Source organism: Camelus bactrianus, chromosome 12 (genome assembly GCF_048773025.1).
Source record: "Camelus bactrianus isolate YW-2024 breed Bactrian camel chromosome 12, ASM4877302v1, whole genome shotgun sequence".
Classification (NCBI taxonomy): Eukaryota; Metazoa; Chordata; class Mammalia; order Artiodactyla; family Camelidae; genus Camelus; species Camelus bactrianus.
The window spans coordinates 61,940,214-61,964,759 of NC_133550.1; the positions used below are offsets into that span (position 1 = coordinate 61,940,214).

General features: G+C 44.0%; 1 protein-coding gene across 2 annotated transcripts in view; it reads right to left on the bottom strand.

The window, feature by feature from the left end:
• Positions 1-24,546, bottom strand: part of FAM227A (family with sequence similarity 227 member A) — a 56,491-nt gene that overhangs the window by 27,232 nt on the left and 4,713 nt on the right. The window contains exons 3-13 of one of the 2 annotated variants that reach the window (XM_010960413.3): positions 24,048-24,130; positions 21,081-21,150; positions 20,385-20,461; positions 18,806-18,952; positions 16,851-16,952; positions 16,273-16,377; positions 14,230-14,353; positions 11,005-11,112; positions 6,733-6,812; positions 2,900-2,984; positions 2,128-2,219 (exon numbers count right to left, since the gene is read on the bottom strand). In XM_010960413.3, the coding sequence (XP_010958715.2) occupies positions 2,128-2,219; positions 2,900-2,984; positions 6,733-6,812; positions 11,005-11,112; positions 14,230-14,353; positions 16,273-16,377; positions 16,851-16,952; positions 18,806-18,952; positions 20,385-20,461; positions 21,081-21,150; positions 24,048-24,130 (1,073 nt within the window). The remainder of the gene's footprint in view (positions 1-2,127; positions 2,220-2,899; positions 2,985-6,732; positions 6,813-11,004; positions 11,113-14,229; positions 14,354-16,272; positions 16,378-16,850; positions 16,953-18,805; positions 18,953-20,384; positions 20,462-21,080; positions 21,151-24,047; positions 24,131-24,546) is intronic. The other variant, XM_074375560.1, reaches the window with a different exon arrangement.

Below are 24,546 nucleotides of genomic sequence, written 5' to 3' on the forward strand. Positions count from 1 at the left end.
TATGAAATGTCCAGAATAGGTAAATCCATGGAAACTGAAAGTAGATTAGTGGTTTCCAGAAGCTAGGGGGAGAGGGGACCAAGGTGGGGGGAGTGACCACTGATGACTATGGGGTTTCTTTTTTGGGTGAAAAAATGTTCTGGAGTTAGGGATGATGATGATACAACCTTGTGACTACTAAAAACCACTGAATTGTACATTAAAATGCTGAATTTTACAGTATATGAATTATATTCTTTAAAAAAGATATAATTAGCTCTACCACTTGCTAGCTATTTGATTTTGGGCAAAATACTTAATATTCCTAAGTCTTAGTTTTCTCATCTATAAAATGGAGATAACAAATAAAACCTACTTCTCATAGGGCTGTGTTAGGATTCAGCGAATAAGTATGATGTGTTTAGAACAAGGTTTGGAATGTAAGCTCTCAATAATTGTTAGCTATTATACGTTAGGTTGAAAAAGCAAGGTGCAAAATAATGAATATAATATACCAATGTGTGTTTAAAAAAAAGGTTTATATTCCTTGACACGCATCAAAGATTTCTAGAAGGATATATGGGAAATTTTGTTTGTCTCTGGAGAAGGGGCATAGGGTCTGGCATGGAAGAGAGATTTACCTTTTATTACATAGCCTTTAATTACATAGCCTGTTTGATTTTTACCGTGGGCAAAGATTATCTTTTTGATAAAAACTATGGTATTAAAAAAGAGGGGGCGGGAAGCAGATTATATCAGTGGTACGCTTGTTAAAGTGGTGGAGTCACGCGCTGGCTCTTCAGTCAGGAGCAGCCAGCAGGGCCCCGGCATAACTGGCTGGGGCACTTCTCCGCCATGTATCTGCCAGGCCAGCATAGCTGGCGGTGGCACTTCCCCACCATGTGTCTGCCAGGCCACGTGCAGGCCGTTCAGCTGCCTTCCACTCCTGCTGAAATCTGCCACCATCCGCTCTAACTGTTGGGCTTCCCCACCCCGCCAAGGCCGATCACAGAGCGGGACACGATGGCTCATCTCCTTTCCTTTATCTCTAGGGCAACCCCACCAGCCCTGTCAGCAGGAAGGACCACAACACTGCTGGGCTTTATTGCCTCCATTTTATAGAAGAAAGTCAGAAAGGTTAAACAACTTGCTCAAGTAACACAGCTGAGGAGACGCAGCACCAAGATTTGAACCCGCGTCTGTCTGTCTTTTCCACCGTGCCCTGCTCCTTCTCAAAAGTTTCACTGCTAAATGCTGAGGGGAGATAGGCAGTGGAATAATTATGGAGAAATGAAGAAAGTTCAAGAACTACAGTACTTGCTATACTTGACCCACGTCCTATGGCCTGACTCCCTTGCTAGGTGGTGGCCTGGGGAAACCTCAAAACCTCTTGCCCTGTTCAGGGCCCTAAGGACCTCTTCCTTCTACCTAAGACTGAATGTGCCATTGATGTAAACTACAGTGCGCTGAGGTGTGTGGGGAAGGGGAGGAGAAGAGGAGAGAAAACATGATACTCCTGTGCCTCTTGCCTTCTGGGGACTATGCTGGTGGCAGAGCTCAGAAGTTAAGAGCTCAGAGCCAGACCTGCACGCAAGCCTTGGCTGTATCACTTACTTGCTTTGTGAACTTGGACAAATTAGTTACCTGCTCTGAGCATCACTTTCCTCACTAATAAACTAAAGAATAGCAGGAATAATTATCTCGAGAGGCTGTGACAGTAAAATAAAAGATCCTGCATGCTCAGGTTTAGTATAGTGCCTGACAAGTAGTGAGTAAGTGTTCATTACATGTTCATTATCATCACTGCCTCAGGTAAACCTCATAAAAACACTGTGACCTAGGAATTATTGCCCCCATTTTATAGAGTAGGAAACTGAGACTCAGTCATCTCTTTCCATTACACCCAGGCTCCCGAGCTTCAAGCAAGTAATTTAAATCCTGGAGAAATCCAGGCAAAATGCTCACTCAACTTGTGCCTACCTTAGTCAGTAATTACTCTTAGGAGATTTCCTGACTGTATCATCTGAGTGTACAATCAGAAACAACCCAGTTCTTACCCTGAAATCTTCACAGAGCTAGTTTTTCTAGCCAGCTCTCCTAGCCGCTTTTAAATCACATCTACTATTAAATTTCAAATCGTGCGCTCACCTGCTTAAGAAGCATATGCTCGTATTCTTTTGTTACTGGTATCCCCTTCACTTGTGTTGTTTTCCTCAAGGCCAGAGTCGGATAATTATGCTCTGTCAATGTAACATTAGCAAAAAATGATCAACAGAGCTTGTCAGCTGTGGTAAGAAAGGGCATACGGTAGATCTTAGCTTCTGATTAATGTGAAAATGCCTGGATAGTTTCAGATCATTGGGAGATGCTAGAGGAAGTAGCTCTATGAATTCACAGACTTTCACTCGCATTTTAGCCAGATATACACTTGTGGCCACATATTTGTCCATCTACTGATGTAGCTGCCCATCCTTCATTCCAGCCATCCAACATTTACAGAACCTCTACCATGTGCTGGGCCCACCCTGGGTGCTGGAAGTAGACTGTCTTCAAGGAACTCACAGCTTAGTAAGAAAAAACAGACGTGTAAATAATAAGTGTAACACTAACTCAGGTGCTATGATAGAATATAGAATATTCTAGATTTACTTTCTTCCACTGCCAACAATCTCTCTTCCCCACAGACATTAGCACTGTGCTGAACTCATCATCACAAAAGCAGAACTTAATAGTGCTTGTTGGACTGAAAAGACAACTACATCTTCTTATAAGATATTACTTGATGCCAAAGCCCAAGGCTAGAAACACAGGTGTAAATGAGGGTGGCAGACTAAATTAAAAAAAAAATACAAGGAACTAAGGTTTTGGGAAAATAACCTAAATCAAAAGCCTACATTTCCCTTTTAGGTGGTTAATGTACCTTTTGCAGTATTCTGTATTTGTGAGCCATCCGCTGAATTCTTGGCAAAAGAGGCTCTCTCGCTGGTTGAATTTATATCAGAAGACTCCAGAAGAGGAAAAAAACAGATGAACAAATTTGGTAAAACTGGCTGTGAGAGGAATACAGAAAGTATACACGCAATTTCCTAGATATTTCTCCCTGTTCGCAGCAAAGGAACATGTAGAGGGAGACACAGCTAGACAACTCAGCCCTCCAGCCGGGGAGCATGGTGGGAAGCAGTGGCTGATGTGGAAAACACAGGGGCTGGGGACTAGGGTTCCAGTCCCAGCCCTGCCACTCAGCGGCTGGTGATCTTCGGCAAGTCATTGGCCCTTTCGATTGCCTTGGTTTCCTGCTAGGGTTCTCATGAGGATGAAGTCAGCTAATGCATGCAAAGTGCATGAGTTAAGCGCTCCGTGGACACTGTGCAGTTGTTCATGCGATCACTCACCACATCTCCTTCGGGACACACTTCACTGAGCAACTACAAATGTGTCTGGCACTGCGCAGAACCTGAAACCTAGTCCCCGCCCAGAGGAGCTCCCAGTCTAGCAGGGGAGATAACAGTAAAAAGACAATTATGCTAAGGTGTGGAAAGTACCACCTGTTTATTAGAGAGGTAATGTAACTTAGGATTAGATTCATATGTGAATGACACATGTGAGGCCCAAAATTAATAATGGCTCAAACTAGGCAGAAATTTCTCTCCCACACAATAGTCTGAAAGTAGGCAATTCAGGGTGTATGTGGTATTTCTGCTGTGATAAGTCCTCGGGGACTCTGACTTCTTCCACCTCCCAGTTCCACCTTTCCTAAGATAAGGCCCTTGTTCTTAAGGATCCAAGATGGCACCTAGAGCCCCAGTCATCATATTCACATTCCAGGCAGCAGAACAGAGAAAAGGACAAAGAGATGAAACATTCACGTGAGCTGTTTTTTCAGGGAAGGCTCCCAGAAACTGCCACATGGCATATCCACTTATATCTCATTAACTAGCTCTTATTCACACGGCTACACATTGATGCAAGGGAGGCTAGGGAGTGCAATCTTTATTCTGGCCATGTACATGCCCAGCTAAAAATGTTCTCTTCTTTTTATAGAGAGAGGAAACAACAAATATTGGGGAACAGCTAATAGCCGACCACAAGCAGTACCAACAGAGTATCCAAGGAAGCCAGAATGGGGAACGCTTGATTCTGTCTGGGGGAGAGCTGGAAGGCTTCCAAGGAGAGAAGACACTTTTGTTCTGTCTTGAAGGATGAGTAGGAGTTTGGCAATGCGAAACAGATGGCAGACAAGCAGTCCACCAGCCGCAACAATCATCAGTTTCCTTTTATATAAACATGGCACTTGAATGGGAAGAAGAAAGCTGAAAGGACGCCCCATCCACCATGCAGCTAGTTGTCCAACACCTACTGACTTCTATAGTGTTGAAATAGTTACTGGGATTTGTTAGAGAGAAGACACTCTCGGGCTCAACAAAGTGTCACCCTCACTCTCAACGGGCCTCAGAGAGATCTGTCATAGAGCAGAGGACACAGGAGGTGGGCTTGGATGAAGTTATGAGACCCTACTGTTTGCTGGAGAGGCAGCTTGATGATGCAGAAAGAGCCCAGACTGGCAGCATCCTGATGTCAGCTGAAGTAAGCCGTGTATCCTGAGGCAAGTTATTCATCAGTTTGTGTCTATTTCTCCCTTTGTCAAATAAAGATAATAATTACCCACCAAGCAGGGATGTTGTAAGGACTGGGAAGAATATCTGCAAAGAAAATCTGCACGTGGCGGGGTCTGCACACGGTGGACTGCAAGTACGTCCCCATTTACTCTACTGTGTCATGACTGGCAACCACCCTCTGAGTGTGTGAGGCAAGGTGAGTATTGTTGGGATCGGGGGAAACTAAGAGTGCCCTGAGACCCCCTCCCCACCATGGCACAGGGGAGATGGAACCGTTCCATCCCATGTGGTCACCTGCTACTCAGATCCTGCAGGCTGAGGGCTTAACTGTGATGGGACAGAGCAGCAGGGGAGCCTGCTTTTGAACCAACATGAGATTCAATGTGAGGGTGGCCTGAAATGTCTGGGAGGGAAGTGGGCTTGGCAGAGCTGGTATCAGCAGGTGTGGGAGCGAGCTGCAGGAATGTGGGTCATTATTGTTAAATGACCCTTACGTACCCATGCTCTAGAACTTGGGAAAATTCTGGTTAAAATGGGTAAACATTCTGACAGGACATGGCTAGACAACAATTTATGAGACATCTCTAGATTGAATATGTAAAAATCAATGATGCCCATTTTGTAAATAAGAACACAAAGGTTTGCATTTGCTTCACGCTATACAACTGATAGGTAGCATTATCTAGATGGAAATTTAGATCTTCAGGAACCAAGCCTAGTGTGTTCTTCTGCCTTTGCCTATGGTTCCATGGTAGTCTTTCACGCAGTTCCCATAATTTGTCACAAATACATGAAACTTGAGTAGAAATTGTTTTTTCTCTAATCCTGGCCTCTCCTCTGAAGCCTAGCCTGTATATTTGACCTACGTGACACCTCCATTTGCACTTCTCACAGGCATCTTACGGTTAATGAGTTCAAAACTGAACTCTTGATAGCTTCCCCCTACCCTGAACCCTCCACTTTCCATCTCACAAACCCTACACACCGTTCAGCTGCTTAAGCCACACACACTGGGACGCATCCTTGACTCCTCCCTTTCTTTCCCTTCCTTCCCAGTCCCAAAGCCCAGCCATTAGCAAGTGTCAAAAAATCAGTCTCCAAAACACGTCCCAGGTCTCTCTGCTTCTTGACTCCTGATGTCACTGTCTCCTCTTAAGATGACAATAAAAGCCTAACTGGGCTTCTGTCCCCCTACTCCATTATAGTTTCCAGATTCAGGAGACAGGGTGATCTTTCAAAAAATATAAATGAGATCATGTCACCTCCCTATTTTAATGGATTCCCATAGCACTTGAATTATATCCATATTCCTTACTAGGACCCACCCAACTCTGCAGGGTTCAGCCCCTGCTACTTCTCCAGCCTCAACTCCTGCCCCTCTTCCCCACACACACTGAGCTACAGTTATCACTGGCCTTCTCTCTGCTCCCTGAATATCTCAAGCCCTTTTTTTGCCTCAGGGCCTTTGCACATGCTGTCCCCTTTTCCTGAAAGGATCTTTCATTCACTCTTCTAGTGGCCGACTCCTTATCATTCAGACAGGGTAGGGCCGTGCAGGTCTGTCTACCCCAAGGCAAGAGGAAGCCTTCTGAGGTTTGGATGGTGTTTTTCATTTGGGCTGGAAGGAGGGGGTTTAGGGTTGGGGGGAGTAGGGGAGGGCCCGGTGGTGACAGGATGATGGAATTAGACCCATGTTTTGAAAAAACTGCAGGGGTACGAGAGCCTGAGGGAGGCAGGAGCCTACTGCAATAGCAAAGGGAGCTCCAACTGGGATGTCGGCAGTGGCAGGAGAGGAGCAGTGGTGCTGGGAGCTCCAGAAAAGGGAACACAAACCAGGCAGAGAGGAGCAGGCAGGTGTCCGAAGGACGCTGCCTTCAGGACTGTGATGAGGATTGATGGGAAGCAAAAGAGAGAAAGCACCTGCGCGGCAGCCCTAGTGATTGGTTCCTTTCCTCTCTCCTCCCAACCGCTGCCTTCCTGGCTGCCCTTTAGTGCTCCCTTCATCCATGCAGATCTGGAGGACCACCAGCGCCCCTCCCCAAGATGGTGGGCAGGGAGTACAGAGATGTGGAACCAACCGGGAAGTCGCTGAAGCTTTGGGGGCTCCGAGGGTCCTGGGTCTGTGCCTTACACTCACCTGAGTGCAGGAGATCCTCTTGCTCTGAGTAGGATTCCAGGTGGAGTATCTCCTAGAAGTGAGGAGAGAGAACTCTCTTCCTAGGAAAGAGAAAAAGTAGTTCTTCAGTACCTTCTCATCTTGGGGGTGACACAGCAGAGCAGGTGCTTTGAGACAGCCCCTTCCCTGGAGGCAATGGCAACAGCAAGGGGACTTGTCTCAGGCAAGGCAGAGCCTCTCTGTCACACTACCTGCTGAGGGACCTGGGGCAAACTACCTAATGTCTCCGATCCTGTTAAAGGGTGTGAGTTCTAACTACCTTGAAGGGCTAAATGAGCCAATTAAAGGAAATAATGTTTGCAAAGAGTACACAGGGCAAATGCTCAACCCACAGGGAAAAAAAAAAAAATTGGCTTCAGAAAAACCCCAAAAACTCAGAACCTTGCAAAATTGAAATGAATAAATACTGGATTAAATGCTCAAAAGAGTAACTTACCAACCTCATAAGATGTTAAATTTAATATTCATTGAGGTGGGGAGGGTATAGCTCAGTGGTAGAGTACATGCCTAGCATGCATGAGGTCCTGGGTTCAATACCCAGTATCTCCTCTAAAAATAAATAAGTAAACCTAATTATCTCCCCTCCCAAAAGAAAACTAAAAAAAGAAAACAAATACATGCATGACTGAAACTTTATGCTGTACACCAGAAATTGACACATTGTAAACTGACTACACTTCAATTAAAAAAACACCATAATATTCACTGAAATGTCATTAAATTTGAAGATAATTTCCAGGTCAGATTTTTCTCACTTTGAAATTCCTGTGTGTCCATGATGACTGCTGGGAAAGCAAACCTTTTAAATGGGTCAGTACCTGCACATGCTTAGAAAAGTAAGTGGTTAATTTCTAGCCGATAATTACAGCTGTACTCTTCCCTAAGGGCTGCCAGCTATTCTCTTCCCTTGTGCCCTGGACCTGAGCTAATCAAACTGGAATGTGCTCACACATCCCTGGGAGATCCTGGCAAATTGCAGGGTCTGCTTTAGTCAATTGAGAGATGCTGCTGCTGCTGGCCCTTGGCCTACACTTAGAGTAGCAAGTCGGCTACACTTCAGGGACCACGTGGAGCAGAGCGGTGAAGGCCCAGCAGCCTGCCTCCTCAGCCAGGACACCAACCCGATGGAGGGGGCCTCAAGGAAGAGGGGGCTGCTGAACCATCATGCCCTCCTCCCCTACCCATTCTCTTTCTGCACTTTACTGCTGGCATCTAAGAGGGATGGTGTTTGTTTAAACAAGAGTGGCTCTCCTACCTGCAACCCTACTAATGCCTCCAGCACACCTTTCTCTATTCTGTTTTCACTTCTGTATCACTTCCCCTGAAATCTGGCCCCACCTTTTACTACCTGATATAAACAGCTGTCTCAAAGTTCACTCACAGGAGTTTTTTGAGGGGGGATGATGAAAACATTTTAGAAATAGATAGTAGCTGCATGAGACGGCTGCATAATTTTGCAAATTTACTAAAAGTCACTGAAATGTACATTTTAAAAGGGTAAATTATGTTATGTGGATTATATTTCAATAAAGCTGATACATAAAGATCACTAGCAACCTAAATGTATGATTCCATGGCTTCCTCCTAGGCCTTGCTCTGTGGTCCTCTGAAGTAGCTGGCTCCACTGACCACCCCTCAGTATGGCCCCACCTTGGCTGCCATGACCTGTCCTTTCTGGGCTCCTCCTACCGCTGAATCCTCTTTCTGCTGCCTCCTGCATGTAGGAGGACCCCAAGGCTCTGACCTCAGCCTCCTTGTCTTCTCCCTTCCTTGATATTCCCATTTAGAGACAGTTTCAACCAGCACATTTATTTGAATAAATTTTCAGTTGAGAGTCCCAGCCCTGATCGCTCCCCTAGCCGTATCACCAACTGTGTCTTAACTCCACCTGGATGTTCCTGTCATGTCTGAACCTGTCTCCTCAAACCTGTCATGTCTGAAATTGAACACACAGCCTTTCTCCGAATACCTGATCCTCCTCTTGAGTTCTCACTGCTAAATGGAACATCTATAAACACTGGCTGCTAGATGCTTAGAGCTGCTTTGAATCTGGAACCCGCCCCAGCTCCAGCCTCCTCCTGGCCTGTCCCACTGTGCTCCTGGATTTCAATGAGATTCCATTTTCCTTACAAGCCTCATGTCTATCTTCACAACTGTGCAGAAAATCGTTAACACAGTAGTCTGCTGTTCTTGAAAAGTCCTGATTGCAAGGCTGGCCCTTGACTGGCATCCAGAAATTAGGTTTCAGGAGGGTTCCCACTGATAAGAGTGGCTCACTGTGCCTATAACAATGTGGCTTATGCTAAACACCTACTTTCCTTCTGGGAGTCTGGAATTTGGGTATGTATCAGGCAGGGAGTGCCTATGTGATCAGCCCCCAATGAAAACCCTGGCCATGGGTCTCTAACAAGCTTCTCTGCTAGGCAACATTGACACGTGTTGTCACAACACCTTGCTGGGGGAAGTAAGCAGGGCCTGTGTGACTCCATGGAAGAGGACTCTTCCTGTGCCCAGCTTTCCTGGACTTTGCTCCACGTCTTTTCCCTTTGCAGGTTGTGCTTTGTGTCCTTTCGCTGCAACAGATCACAGCTGTGAGTGTGACTACACACTGAGTCCTGTGCGTGCTCCTAGGGAACCACCAAACCTGACCGTGGCCCTGGGGACAGTTCCCACACCCTAGTTTATGTTAGCTCCTAGCCCTAACTGCAGCTTCCTAGCCTTCAGAGAGAGGGTCTTTAGGGGACACCTCACCCAGCCTCCCACCCAACAGGGAACCTTTAGGTAGCACGCTAGCCGCTCTGCCAGGGCACTCCGGGGACAGGAAGCTCACCGTAGTGGGCAGCCCTGCCTCTTCTGAGGTTCCTCCTTCCTGCTAAGCACCCTTGCTTTCCCTGAGGGCGTTAGACTGAGGGAGGAGAATGGTTTAATGGACCAGAGAGGCCGAAGACTGACCAAAGCAGCAGACAGATTAGCCTGTCTGGGCAAAATCCTGTTCCCCAAGCGTGCTGGAAAACCTTGGGCACGTGAACCTCTCTGCACCTCAATTCTTGCTGTAAGACAGGGATGACAGGATTTCTCATAAGGTTGGAGTGGGGATGAAACAAAGTAACATGAGCTGAACAGTGGCCGGTACAGCGAACAAGTCAGTGTGCATTAGCATTATTTTTATGGTTAATCGGATTACAGCTTCGGGCTCAGATTCATATTCTTTGACAGTATGAACTGTTTTCACCATATTTAAGGGAAGAAAAAAGTCTCCTCACTCCTATGCCCCACCTCCAAAGGGCCATAGACGTTGCTAAGGAGTTTGATTAGCTCGATGTTGTCTGCCCCCTGGCTCCTACTGACCATTAAAGACAAGCTTTGCTGCATCCTTGGGGTGCCCCATAAAAAGAGGCAGATACCCCCCCAGCTGGAGGATACAGATTTATTCTAACCCAAGGATGTGTCTCTCTGGCTTCACAGTCCTGAGTTTGAATCCCGGTTTAGCCATGGATTGTCTAGTTACCCATCACAGTCCTCTCTCTGTTGCCATGAGGAATGTCTCTGTTCTCTTCAGTGCCTCTGGGTCTTCTCACATGCTGTTCCCTCTGCCTGGGACAGCAATTCTTCCTTTCACTGGCCTAAAGCACACATCCCTCAAATCTCAACTTAAATGCCACTTACTGATGCTCGCAGGCTGGACTGGGTACCCCACCCCCTGCTGCCTCAGCACCCTGTACACCCTGTCATGGCACCCAAGCCACTGCAGTGTAACTGCGTGACCTGAATTTCCCACCAGACCGCACAGCAGGGGCTGTGCCTGACTCCACTCCGTGTTTCTAGTGTTCACTGCGCATAGCGCCCGGCACATGGTGCTTTTTCCGTGTCTGTTGAGTGCAGAAAGAAAGTAGGCCCTGGGCAAGTAGCTTCTCTGAACTCTAGTCTCCTCATCGGTGAAGTGGATCTAGTATGTATTTCAGCCGGCTGCCGTGAGGATTAAATAAAAAGGACACCTGGCACCTGGTACATAGTAGGCACCTAATAACCAGCATCCATTGTTTAATATAAAACATCCCAACACTTATGGGGTGCTGACTCTACAGTTCCTAAGCATTAACATTTCAGTCATTTTGGAGGCTAGTTTAGGGGTACGTGAGAGAGAACCTGGCCTGAGGATTTCAGTACTCAACTAGATGGTGGCTGGGTGCAGCAGGGGGCAAAGGGGACAAAAGTCCCCAGCTAGTACCTTACCCTTCAGCAGTCTGTTTCTCTGCCACATTAATTCTTCTCTCCGGAATCTCTCTGGATCCAGATTCGAGTAGTCCCAGCTGTTATAGCCTTCTGGGCAAGGATATATACCTAAGAAGGAGTCAAAGAGTGATAATGAAAACTTCTGCAAAAGTGAAAAGGAGGCAGAAAATGGAAGACAAAGGCCTCTGAGACGCCCCCTGCTGGTCCCGGGGAGGCTGGGCTTCCAGCATTAGCCCCACCCTGCTCTGGTCTTGTAGGCTTGGGTGAGTCACTTTCTCTCTAGGAGACTTTGGTTTCTTCTTCTGGAAAATGGTTCAGGAAACCTGACATGATATTATTATACAGAAAACCCTAAAGATTCCACCAAAAACTGTTAGAACTAATAAATGAATTCAGTAAATTTTCAGGACACAAAATGAACATACAAAAATCAGTTGTTTTTATATACTAACAATAAATTATCTGAAAAAGAAATAAAACAACCCCATTTACAATTAAACTTAGAGCCAAGGAATTAAAAGATCTATATTATACATTGAAAATTCTAAGACACTGATGAAAGAAATTGAAGACAGAAATAAATGAAAAGATATCCCATGTTCATGAATTACAAGAAATAATATTGTTTAAATGTCCATACTACTCAAGCCATCTATAGATTCAGTGTAATCCTTATTAAAATTCCAATGGTATTTTTCATAGAAATAGAAAAAAAAATCCTAAAATTTGTATGGATCCACAAAGACTCCAAATAACTAAACCAATCTTGCAAAAGAATAGAGCTGGAGGCACCACATGCCCTGTTTTTAAACTATATTACAAAGCTATGGAAATCAAAACAATATGGTACTGGCAGAAAAACAGACACACAGATCAATGAAACAGACTGAGAGCCCCAGAAATAAACCCATGCATATATGATCAATGAATATTTAACAAAGGAGCCAAGAATACTCAATGGGCAAAAAGTGTAGTCTCTTCAATAAATGGTGCTGGGAAAACTGGATATTCATATGCAAAAGAATAAAACTGGACCCCTCTTATACCACTTACAAAAGTTAACTCAAAAGAGGTTAAGGACTTAAATGTAAGACCTGAACCATAAAACTCCCAGAATAAAACCCAGGGGAAAAGTTCCCTGACATTGGTCTTGGCAGTGATTTTTGGGGGTATAATACCAAAAGAACAAGAAACAAAAGCTAAAATAAATAAGAGGGGCTACATCCAACTAAAAAGCACAGCAAAAGAAACAACAAAATGAAAAGGCAACTTACAGAATGGGAGAAAACATTTGCAAACCATATGAATAATAAGGGGTTAATATTCAAAGTACATAAGAAACTTACAGAACTCAGTAGCAAAAAAGCCAAATAATCCAATTAGAAAATGAGCAAAGGATCTCAATAGACATTTTTCCAAAGACATACAAATGACCAACTAGTACGTGAAAAGATGCTCAACATCAGTAATCATCAGGGAAATGCAAATCAAAACCATAGAATGGTTATTATCAAAAAGATAAGTGATAACAAATGCTGGCGAGGATGTAAGGAAAAAGGGAACTTTTGTGCACTGCTGACAGGAAATGTAAATTGGTACAGCCACTATGGAAAACAGTATGGAAGTTCCGCAAAAAATTAAAAGTAGTAGTACCGTGTGATCCAGGACTCTCACTTACAATATATAGCCAAAGGAAATGAAATCACAGTCTGAAAGAGATGCCTGCACCCTCATGTTGACTGCAGCATTATTCACTATAGCCAAGACATGGAAACAACGTAAGTGTCCACTGACAATGAATGAGTGAAGAAAATGTGACGCATACACACAATAGAATAGTATTCAGCCATAAAAAAGGAAACTTTGCCATTTGCGACAACATGGCCTTGAGAACCTTATGCTAAGTGAAATAAGTCAAAGGAAGACAAATACTGTATGATCTCGCTTATGTGTGTAATCTAAAAAAGCCAAACTCACACAAACACAGAGTAGAACGGTGGTGGCCAGGGCTAGGGGTGGGGGAAATTAGATGTTGGTCAAAGGGTACAAACTTCCAGTTACTGAAGGAACAAGTTCTGGGGATTTAATGTACAGCACGGTGACTACAGTTAATAATTCTGTATTGTATACTTGAAAGTTGCTATGCTTAAACCATCTCACCATAAAACAACACCAACAAAATGGGAATTATGTGAGCTGAAGGATGTGTTAACTAACCTGCTTGTGGTAAAAATTTCACAGTATGTACTTGTGCCAAATCATCACATTGTACACCTTAAAGTTCCACAGTGTCATACGTCAATTACATCCCAACAAAGCTGGGGGAAATTTTTTTCTCTAGCTGACAAAAGTGGCTCACTGTGCCAAGACTGTTTATAAAACAATGTAGTTTATGCTGATCACTCGCTTTCCTGGCATTTTGGAACATGACAGACAGAAAGGTCTACATGACCAGCCCCCAGTAAAAACCTTGGGTGCTGTTTCTCTAATGGGCTTCTGGGCACAAACATCACACAATGTTGTTACGTGTTCACCGCAGAGCAGGAGGGGGCTCTGCATAACCCCTCACGGGAGGGAGAGACCACAAGGAATCCTCCAAACACTGCCTATCTTTCCCCTTATGTGGTAAAGGCTGTCTCCTTACTACATCACAACAAATCTTGGCCATAAACTCAACTATAAGCTGAGCCCTGTGAGTTCTACCAAATCCCCTAATGTGGGAGTGATCTTGGAGACCCTCAGCACAGTGGGGAATGTGAAAAGTGCTTACTTAGCACAGTACCTCGTACACAGGTACCTCTCAGTAAATATTGCTTTTAATGACCTTAAAAAATGTTTAGCTCGAGATGGGGAAAGTGGGGAAGGAGACTGAAAAGCAAACATCAAACTGGCACTGTGTGTGCTGGAGGGAGAGGGGGACTACAGTTGCGCCACTTGGGGTCGCACCGGGGATGGAAGTGTGGGATTACCTACAGCACTGAAACCTGCTCCCTGCAGATGCCGCCGGGCACAAAAGGGGACTAGGGATGGCTCAAATGTTTGAGGAAGCAGGAAAATTGGCACTTCTTGGGCTCCAACCACACACTTTACTTTCTTTACTGCCAAGGAGAGAAAAGGACAACTGCCTCAGTGAAGGGGTGAGACGGCAACAGGTACACACCCAGGCTCTGGGGAAAGACGTGTTTCTGGAGTTGCTTTCCCCAGGAGAAAGCAGCCTCCTCTTACCTGAGATCCACAGGCTCATTGTGTTACAGATGTCAGACTTGAATTTGTGCGTGTTGAACCAGGACTGAGGGAAGCAGCAGCAGAAGCTGGTGTACAGGGCTTTACTCAGAAGTGATGGCAACCTCTAGGGGACAAGCAGAGCTCAGGCAACATTCTGGACGTTTCCACACCCAGAACAGAGCCCCTGACTTCAGAAAGTATCTGTGATAAAACTCTACCCGATGCCACGCATCCTTCCTGTTCACGAGGGGAGCAATTTCCACCTGCAGCTGCCCCACATCTCAGGGGACTCCTTACCCTACCTGGAGACCACTCCTCAAACACTGTGCTATGCTGGCCAGCATCCTCCCCCTCCCCCAGCTCTCTGCATGTAGTCTGTGGCTCAACCCCTTCTGCAACCTGGCCAAAGAGTAGCTCAGAAGATGATAAGGAACATTTGCCAGACCCATCTTGCTGTCTCCCAGAGGTAACAGTAAGTCCTACTTACTGTTTTTTTCTCTTCTGTGCACAGGTGGTACTGTTGTTGCTTTTTCACTATGGTTAAGCTCAAATTATACATCCATATGTGGCTTTATTCATTTAATATTATAACATAAACACTTTTCCAGGTTACCATAAGCTCTCTGGGATTTTTTTTTTCCAATAGTGACCTTCATAATCTTGTGCTGAGTGGCCATATCAAAACTTAAACATGTCCCATCGGTGGATTCTGTCTTGTTTCTAAGACTTTGCGTAACAAATTACGCAGAATAATTTTATTTATTTTTTAAGCTAGCTCAGTGTCTGGCACATATGAGGCAGTCAAAAATTTGTTGAATGCATGAGCGAAAGCAGCTTTTACTATACATTAGATTTTGACTTCTAAGAAGATGAGATAATAATAGTAATTAGAGCAGCTATTATATATTGGGAGCTTATCATGTGCTGGGTCATTTGTCAGATGCCTTACAAATATCATCTCATTTAATCCTTAGGATAACTCAGTGTGAGAGGTATTATTACCCCCATTTTATAGATGATGAAACGGAGACACAGAAAGCCTAAGTGACTAGTTAAGTAGACACTTAACTAGTAAAGTGCCTTTCAGCATATCTGCATCAACTCACTTCCCACTCATACTGTCCGAGTGCCATTGCCCTATATCCTTTGCAACCCTGGCAATTACGCTTCTTTTAATCTATGCAATCTAGCAGGGAAAAAGGGTATCAAATGATTAAGGGTATCAAATGAAAAGGGGTATTAATTGACTTAATTTGTATTTTTGACTAGTTAAAGGTGAACTTTTTTTCCCATTTGTATTTCTTACCCGGTAGATTTCTGGTTTATGTACTCTGTCCATTGGTCCATTTTTTCTTACTGATTTGTAAGACTTTTTTATGTTGTGTGGTATATACGCTACCAGTATTTTTGCATAGTTTCTCATTTGCCTTGTAACTTTGACTGTAATAATTTAAATAATTTATATAGTTAAATCAGTCTTTTCCTTTATGGTTAACTCCTTGGGGTCATATTTAGAAAGTCTTCCTCCACCTCCAAACCATGTATTCACTTATATTTTCTTCTAGCAATCCTTTTAGTACATATATACATACACACACACTAAAAAGTATATATCCATATTCATATTTTAAATTTTAAAATAATATGCGTATTTAAATACTACAGAAATAAATAAAATAGAAAAGGAAGTCTCTTATAACTTCATTCCCTGGAGATAAGCACTGCTACGAGTTTGGTAAATATTTTTCCAGACTTCCTTTTCTATTCATAGGCACACATACATATACGTATATGTATATATATACAATTTTTCTAACATAGAGTTGTATAAATCGCTTTGTTTTTCACTTAAAATATATCATTACATCTTCCCAATCAGACCTACCTTATTTTTGTAACTGCTGCATTACAAGTCAGTGTATGAAGATATTTACTAATTACTAATTACTCCCTTATGGAAAGAATGTTTAGGGCATTAAACTGGCACTAGAAGTGAATAGCCATCTAATGTGATTCTTTTTCTAAACAATGGTTGATACTTACTTTTAAGAGAGCCTCCTCATAGTGGGACCTGGATTCATGAAACAGAAGAAAGGCATAGTGTTGGGCTATCCGGTCAAACAGCTCACTCTGGATGTCCTTCTTTGGCTACCAGGAATAAAAACGGAGAAGGAATTACTAGGGCCCCTTGTTGAAACAGCCAAGGCCTGAGAATCTTAAGTATTTCTCTCATTTTTAGGAATCTTATTCTTAAGGTATCTAACCTCATATTATTTATGAAGTAATACACTAATTTGTTTTATAGGATCTATAAAACATGCACAGAGAGGGAGAGTGCTGAGGAAAGCACCCTAACTCTGGGCCAGGAGGTCCTGACTTTACTCTTGGCCCTGCCCTTGACCAACCACGTGACATGGACCGGTTCCTAAAGCTCAGGGGAGCTGCAGGACATTGTGCAATGGATATAGCACAGGAGTATGGACGAGGCCTGGATAGGGATGGGTGCTGCCAGGGTGGTCCCTGGAATTAGAGGGGCTTATAGCCCATGTTCAAGAGGCTGAGATTTGCTCCACAGAAACATAACTTAAGTAAGGGAGAGAAGCAGTCAGATTTGCATTTACCTGGTACCTCTCATGAAAGATCCACCAGAAGCTATCCAACCACAGGGCTCTTACAGAAGGAGAAGAGAGAAACTTCTCTAATTCTCTACCTGAACAGAAAGACTTGAAAAGAAACAAAATTCACATTATTATTGCTATTGTTATTGTTTTTTTTTTTTAAATTTACCTGGAGCCACAGCCAGATTCATAATCATCTCCACTCAAAATCTGCCCTTCCTCATGTTCCATGGCTTGTTATTGTTACCAATCACACACCCTCCCCACCAGACATCTTAGGTGTCAACATACTTTGGAGTCAACTTAAAGAAAAACACCTAACCTTTTAGTGACTGCTGACTATTTACCTTGCCAGGTATTTTTACATATTCTCATTTAACTCCTACAATAATCATGCAAGGTGTATGTTATTATCTCCACTTCACAGATGAGGAAACCGAGGACTAAACTGCTGAAGTCACTTGCCCAAAATAATAGAGCCAGCAAGTGGCAGAGCCAGGGTCAGAACCCATAGCTCTCGGCAGCTGCTCCAGGCTCTCACCTACATTCAACCAATAATAATCAACATCAACAAACAGAGATATTATACAAATGCCAAATCACTGGACCATGAAATTCTGCTGAGTTAGTAGTAAGCATACGGAATTCTCAAATTAGAATAGAATTATCAGTGAACTCAGAGAGGCAGAAAACTCAGGCTTCATTGCCCTACACCTGAGTCTTGTACGTTGTCCGAACTCCAAAGCTACTATGTAATATGTAACATTTGTTGAATGCTTGCCACGTATCTGGCACTGGGCTAAGCTGTTCATTCCTTATCTCACTTTATTTTTCACCATCTATGTGATAGGTGCTGCAAGATGAAACTCTTATTCCCAGTTTATAAGAGAGGGGAGTGAGGATCGAAAGGTTAGGATTCTTGCCTAAGTTTACACAGCCCGGGAGGCTCAAAAGCAGGCAGCCTGGCCCCAGAGACACCGCACAGGCTGCCTCTCCTCCCACCACTAGGAAGAGCAGAGACCTCTCTTGCTCTCATCCTAGATGCAAAAGGAAAGATTCCTTGGCGCTCCCTTCAAGCCTATAGACACTGAAGGCACGGTGCATCGATAAGCAAGTGACCCTTGTTAACAAGAAGCTCTCTGAGCCCTGCTCTTGGTTTTGTTTTTTTCACCTTTCCTCATATTTCCTTAGAGAGGCAGTAAGGTCAGGCAGGTGAACAGCAGACTTGTGTTACCACATTGCCTGGATTCTAATTCAGCTTTCTCATTTATTAGCTGCGTGACCCTGAACAATGTTATTGCACCCGGCTGTGCTCAGTTTCCTCATCTGGGAAATGGAGCTGATGAGGCACATCCTCCTCTCTCCACACCCCCTCACAAACATCCCCCAGCTTCTGAGTGGCCACCGTTGTCTCACATACGCACAGGTTCTTCTGAGCCTTAGAATCCACTCTCCCTCCCTCCCTCCCTCTCCCTCACTTCTTTCCTTCCTTTTTCCCTTCCTTGTTTTGGAACCCAGTGTGCGCTACTCTCCAGGTGGATAACTCACCCCATGGGGTACCATGGGGCATAGGAAGAAAATATTCTAACTAATGTCTCTTTAAGAAAAAAAAAATTAAATTCACCAATATACAACACAGTGACTGACAACAGAACATGTATATCATTTATAAGACACAAGCATCATGAGGGTGTGCACTCCAAATTCTGTGCTAACAGGACACATGATCAGAACAGCCAGGAGACCAGAGCTCTAAAAGAAAGGGTCTAGGTTTTACAGAGAACATGGGCCTGGGGTCTAAGCTCAGCTCAGTCACTTGCAAACCACGTGGCTCTCAGCAACTTAATTGCCCTGACTCTCGGTTTCCTGGGGTGTAAACCTGGGACAGCTGTGCCTGCTGCATGGGTGGTCATGAAGTTGGCTGGACATCAGAGGTGAGCTCTGCCTGCTTTCCTTACCTTGCCACTGAGAGTGTTTTTCTCTGCCCGGATCACATTGCCCACCATGTCACAGAAGTCTACCCCGTTCGGAAGACTGTTTGGCCTAGAGCTGTCAAACTGTGGATACCGGTACAGCTCTGCCAGCAGATTTTTATCTGCTGTTTTCTGAAGCAAAAAAGAATATGAAAATGGTCTTCCTCATTTGACAGTATAAAACAATAGGATAGCTTCCCATTTTTATCATGAAGATAATACAATATTACAACCTTATAGAACATTGAAAAAAAATGAGGGTACATTCAGGATCCCAGCACCCCTTACCAAACACCTATTTACATTATTTCTGCTTCCCCTTTCAGGCTTTGAACACATGTATACAAATACGTACTCCAACCATTTTATAATATACATATGCATGCACACATTTTTTGTCCTGCTTCATTAACTTAACTTCAGATTTTTCACATTGCTATACTGTCTTCAAATTTATCATTCAAAATAATGTATCTTGTTAAGAAGATGTGCTATAATTTAACTACTCATTGATTACTTCCAATCAACATTACCTATTTATAACTTGGAGCATATGGTTCCCTCATTTAAGGTTATTTATTTAGAATGAATTTCTCAAAATGGCAATATTAGATCAAAGGATAGGATTATCCCTATTGTTCCTAATATAGATCATAAAATGGATTTTTAGAATAAAAATAAAATGACTATAAAAATGTAAAAATACAGAAAAGTAGAAAAAGGAAACCAATTATCGCCACTCAAAGGCACCTACTGAAACACTCTGAGGGACCGAGTTACTCTCTAAGTGGGCTACGGCATTGACAATGGAAGAGCTCAGTGAGTAACTGCTTTGACTGTGGATCAGACAACCGGAGATCAGGTGTCAGCTCAGGACACTTAAATTTTCTCGGCCACCATCACAGGTAGTATGACAATTTCAGGGCAGACCATCAACTATCAGGCTTTATGCTGTGTGGAAATTTCCTAGGCTAAAAGGTGAAAAACGATGACATATTCTCCTACATTTACAGGGTGAATACACATGACCTGGGTAGTTTAAAGAGCAAGCTTAGGAGAATCTTAACTGGGGTGGTGGTGAGGCAGGGCCAGACTGCTGCTAGACAGACAGCAGAGAGAGTCTGGCCACAGGTACGAGAATCTGAGCAGGAAGCAGGGCTCTGCCGCCAACAGGCTGCGTGATGCTGGACAGGTCCTCTGAGTCAGCTCCCTGAGGGGCCTGTAGTGACCACAGAACTAGCACTGCTGTGGGAGAGGGCCCCTTGGAGCTGTGCAGCACAGTGGTTCTGTGTGAACTGAATCTGAGCTCACTGTTTCTAAGGGGAGACATCTTCTAAGTTCTGAAAATAAACAGACAAATGACTTCTGGAACACTCATTCTACCTTTTCCAGGCTGTTATGAGAAATTCTAACAGCAAGATACTTTAAGATTCTTTGAAAAGGGAACTCTGCCATTTTCCTGCATAATCACTATCCGCTTGCCAAGTATCCCTCCCTGGGAATAAAATCTACTTCATGCCCAGCAGAAACCGGTGAGAAACAGACTCAGCAATAGATCCCTTACCCTTTTGATAATGAAAGATTTGACATTCCTGGATTCTGAGCCTTTGCAAATATACTCTGATTTTCTTTGACTCTTTTCTATAGGAGGAAAGCAGAGAAATAGGATGTGAGTAACCACAGGGTCTGTCCACTGCTGTGTGGTAATTATACCTGTGATTTTGCACTCAACCCGAGCAGCCAGATGACACGCACACTATTAGTCTCCCTAGATTCCACCTGCGTTGCTGACTTTCTACGAATCCCCTCCTTATTCGATTAGACCACTTGAGCCAGAGAAGCGGTCAGGAGGAGTAGACAAAACACGGACTTTGAAATCAGGCTGGGGCAAATCCAGGACCTGCCACAGACATGCTGTGTGGCTTTCAGCAAGTTGTCCCCTTACCCTCAAGCCTGTTCTCGCATCTATAAAATATATTCAGTGGTACCTGCCTCACAGGTAGGGGGGATACTGAAGCTTTTACAAGGGGATATGTAAGAAAGCACCTGGTGCAAAGTATCCCATAGCAGGTCGTCTTGAAACGGTATTGTCTCCCCTCCCTTCCTTGCCCAATGCCAAGAGGTCAGATTTAAGGTTCTTTCATAAGAAGACAAAAATATCCTCATCTGAAACTCCAGATTCCAACTCAATTGTATTTTAGAGACTAAAAAAACCAAACCCCACAAAAACACCATCAAGGTGATGAGAAAGGAGTTTTGCCTCTGTCTCCCGAGCCGCCGTGACTTTTCTCTCTTAAAGCCTTCTTCTCCAACTCAAATTTCTCAATTGCCTTCAAAAACCAAAAAGAAATGGGGGATTAGGGATTACAGCAAATCTCAGAGGAAGGCAGGGGTCAGGGATTGGGCCATTTCTCCTGCTGATGTGTAAAATGCCTGGAGCAAAGCTTGCGGCAGTGCCTTGCTGTCTCCTCACTAGCTGGTAGGGCCTTGGTGGCCATCAGTGTCACTGACCCCATCTCCCTGAGTGTCACCACTAACAGGTCTCCTACCCACCTTCTCCCAGGCTGTCCCTCCTCCTGTCTACACCTCTGAGGAGGAAAGGATTTGGAATGGGGTTCCAATCATGGCTCCATAGGTTATAAGCTTTTGTTTAATCTCTGTAAAAGGGGATAATAATACCTACCTTCCAGTGCTCTTATAAGGATCAGATATAAGGAATTTAATGTGACTGTAAACTGATTATACTTCAATATAAACATATATATATATATATATATACATACAAAAAAAGAGATAGCTGGTTTCTAGCATTAGTAAAACCATTAATAATCTCCAGACACCTTAGACAAGTCATTTAAAACAGATAATAGTGTCTGAACTACCTACCTCAAAAGGTGGCTATGATGTGGATAAAGAGAGCTCAGATACAAAACTGTTCAGAAAATTTTAAGGTGCTACATAAATGTGAAATGTTTTGTCATGTTATGACTCTCGAGAAAATAAACATAGCTTATAATTGGGAAAAAAGAAAGAATTGAATGTGTTTTAAAACACCAGTAGAGAGTCTATCAGATAGGAGCTGCTCAATAAAGGGTAACGGTTATTATTATTAACCATCATACCCTTGACCTCTCAAGAGATTTCTCTTGATCTGATTCCTCCTCCCCCACTTCTCCTAAAAAGGAAAGGAAAATGAATGTCAGTGACCCAACAAGTTGCACTGATTATCAACCGTGAGCCCAGCACTGAGCCTGTATTACAAAGTTAATGAAGTATGATTCTGTGTCCTCGCCCTCAAGGAATTTACAGTCTATTCGGAGAGCCAAATCAGCGTGCTTCTGATGTATAAATGGCAGACACGCTGTGGCCAACAGAGGTTGGGTAGGGGAGCCCAGGGATGCTCTGGTGGCAGCAGGCAGTCAGCTTCTGCCAGACCTGACCAGCTGCATGGGCAGGGGAGCAGGAAGGACAGGCAAAGGGTCCCTTCCCCCAGGTCACGTGAGCCCCATCCTGACTCTGAATGGATGCTGGGTTCAATCCCCAGTACCTCCAATTAAAAAAAAAAAAGAAAAGAAAAAAGAAAACAATCCTAAATGTACATGTTGTATGTCTCTAAATATAGTTTAGAAAGTTCTAGAAGGATACCCACCACATAGTTAGCAATGGTTACTTCTAGGGAGGGAACTAGGGCTGGAGGAAAAGTGACTTTCACTGTTTACTTATATACTTGTAGATGGTTTGAATACTCCAGAATAAGCATGCATTGCTTTGCTCTTTAAATTTTTAAAAAGAAAAGAAAATGACTCACGAGCTCAACTGATCCCAAAAGTCAGTACTAGAAAAGCTGGGATGAGGGTGAAGCTAAAAATTGTGGAGCAAATCACCAGGTCAGGATGCTGGGGGCCAAGGAAGTTGGTGGAGAGCAAGATGCCAGGTGGTGAGGGATGAGGGGGGTTTGGTGAGTTGAACAGCAGGAAGTGAAGAAGCAGGGCTAAGACAGACCAAGGAAGTAGAGAAGGGATGAGAAAGAAGGGCCAGGAGAGCACAGGCCCTGAAGACCAGGCTAGGAGAGGACCCACAGAGAAGTTCCTCCCAGTCTATAGACCTGCACTGCCAGCAATGACTTGGGTTTTCATCTAGTCTGAGTCTCACTGTGTTTGGAACCATGGATAGTAATGTAAATGGAAAAAAAAAAAAGTAATGTAAATGAGTGAAGCAGGCCAAGTGTAAGGCGATGTGGCAACTAACACTTTGCCTCCGTATGAGGAACAGTAGGGAGTGGTGGGGACTCTGGCGACCTGGAGATGTCGTACTCTGATAAAGGGAGCCCCTGCTCTTCTGCACCAGCTGATGATGGCCACGTGGAAGTGCAGACGCAGCCAGGACTGCTCGGTCCAAAGGGAGCAAACAAAACTCATGAGAAGCCCAGATGTGGCCCACAGATTGCCAATGAGTGGCCTCCAGTGTAGATGAAAAACCTGCAGGTTAGAGAGCAAGCTTGCCTGCAGCACACAGGATCCCCCAAAGAGTAAATCTCCAACATCATAACCCTCCTCCTCCTAGCCACCATGTGTTGGAGTGAGGCAGGTCAACTCACCAAGCCGTTAAGGGCCTGTCCGGCCTGAGCAGTGTGGAACTGGCCCTCTCAACAATACACTTGTAACCAGTGAGGGGCAGGTCCTTGTTGTGACTTGTTGGTTGGTTGACTTATGTTGCTGTCATTTCAAACCTGTATATCTCGGAGATTTCTAGATTTATGCCTCAGATTTCCTAAGTGCAGTTAAAAATCAAATGCACTGTAGCCAAAGCCCAAGACAGCCAAACAGACATTGCAGATGACTCACGCTAGTGTTCCTACACGACTACAAAGGTGGATACACGTCATTACACGTTGTCCAAACTCACAGAACGTACAGCACAGAGAGAACCCTAATGTAAACACGGGCTGTGGGGGATAGTGATGTGTCAGTTTAGGTGCATCAATTGTAATAAATGTACCACTTCGGTGATGAGGAGGTTGTGCTTGTGTGGGGACAGGAGTTTGTGGGAACTCTGTACTTCAGCTCAATTTTGCTAAGAACCTAGAACTGCTCTCAAAAATAAAGTTGGTTAATTTAAAAAATATGTATCTTTGAGATTTCTATGGTGCACATGTGCTTTCAAATAGAGGAGCCCCCTGGGCCTTTCCTTCCTTCCTGGAAGCCTTGCCTCAGCACTCACAACTCACCAGGCTGTGCACCAGCGGGTTGGGACTCAGATCTATTTCGGCAATCGTCTGGTTCACCTGCTGTATGGAGCCAATAAGGCACGCTGGGGGGTAAGTCCGTTAAGGAAACTCTGGGTAATGATTACACACAAACAGAACAGGGTGGGGCTAGCCTGGCAAGGCGGTGGCTCACTCCCTTTTTGTGCTGTGTCTCCACTTAATTATTTTTGTTGTTGTTGTTGTTTTATTTTTCCATTTATTTTCCTTGCAAACATTCATACTTCTTTTATCTTGTTTCAAATGAGTTCCTTTATAAATGATAAGCAAAAATTAATCATATCGTAAATACCTTGGAAAACATAAAAATCTTCCATTATGCTACCACCCTAACAACTTCTGTTAGGTTTTGGGGAGATTTTCTTCTAGTATTATTACATATATCCTTTTTTACATAATTACCACCTTAGTGTATGCCTCTATTACTACTCTGACTTCTCTCCCACTCATTATTATGATCATT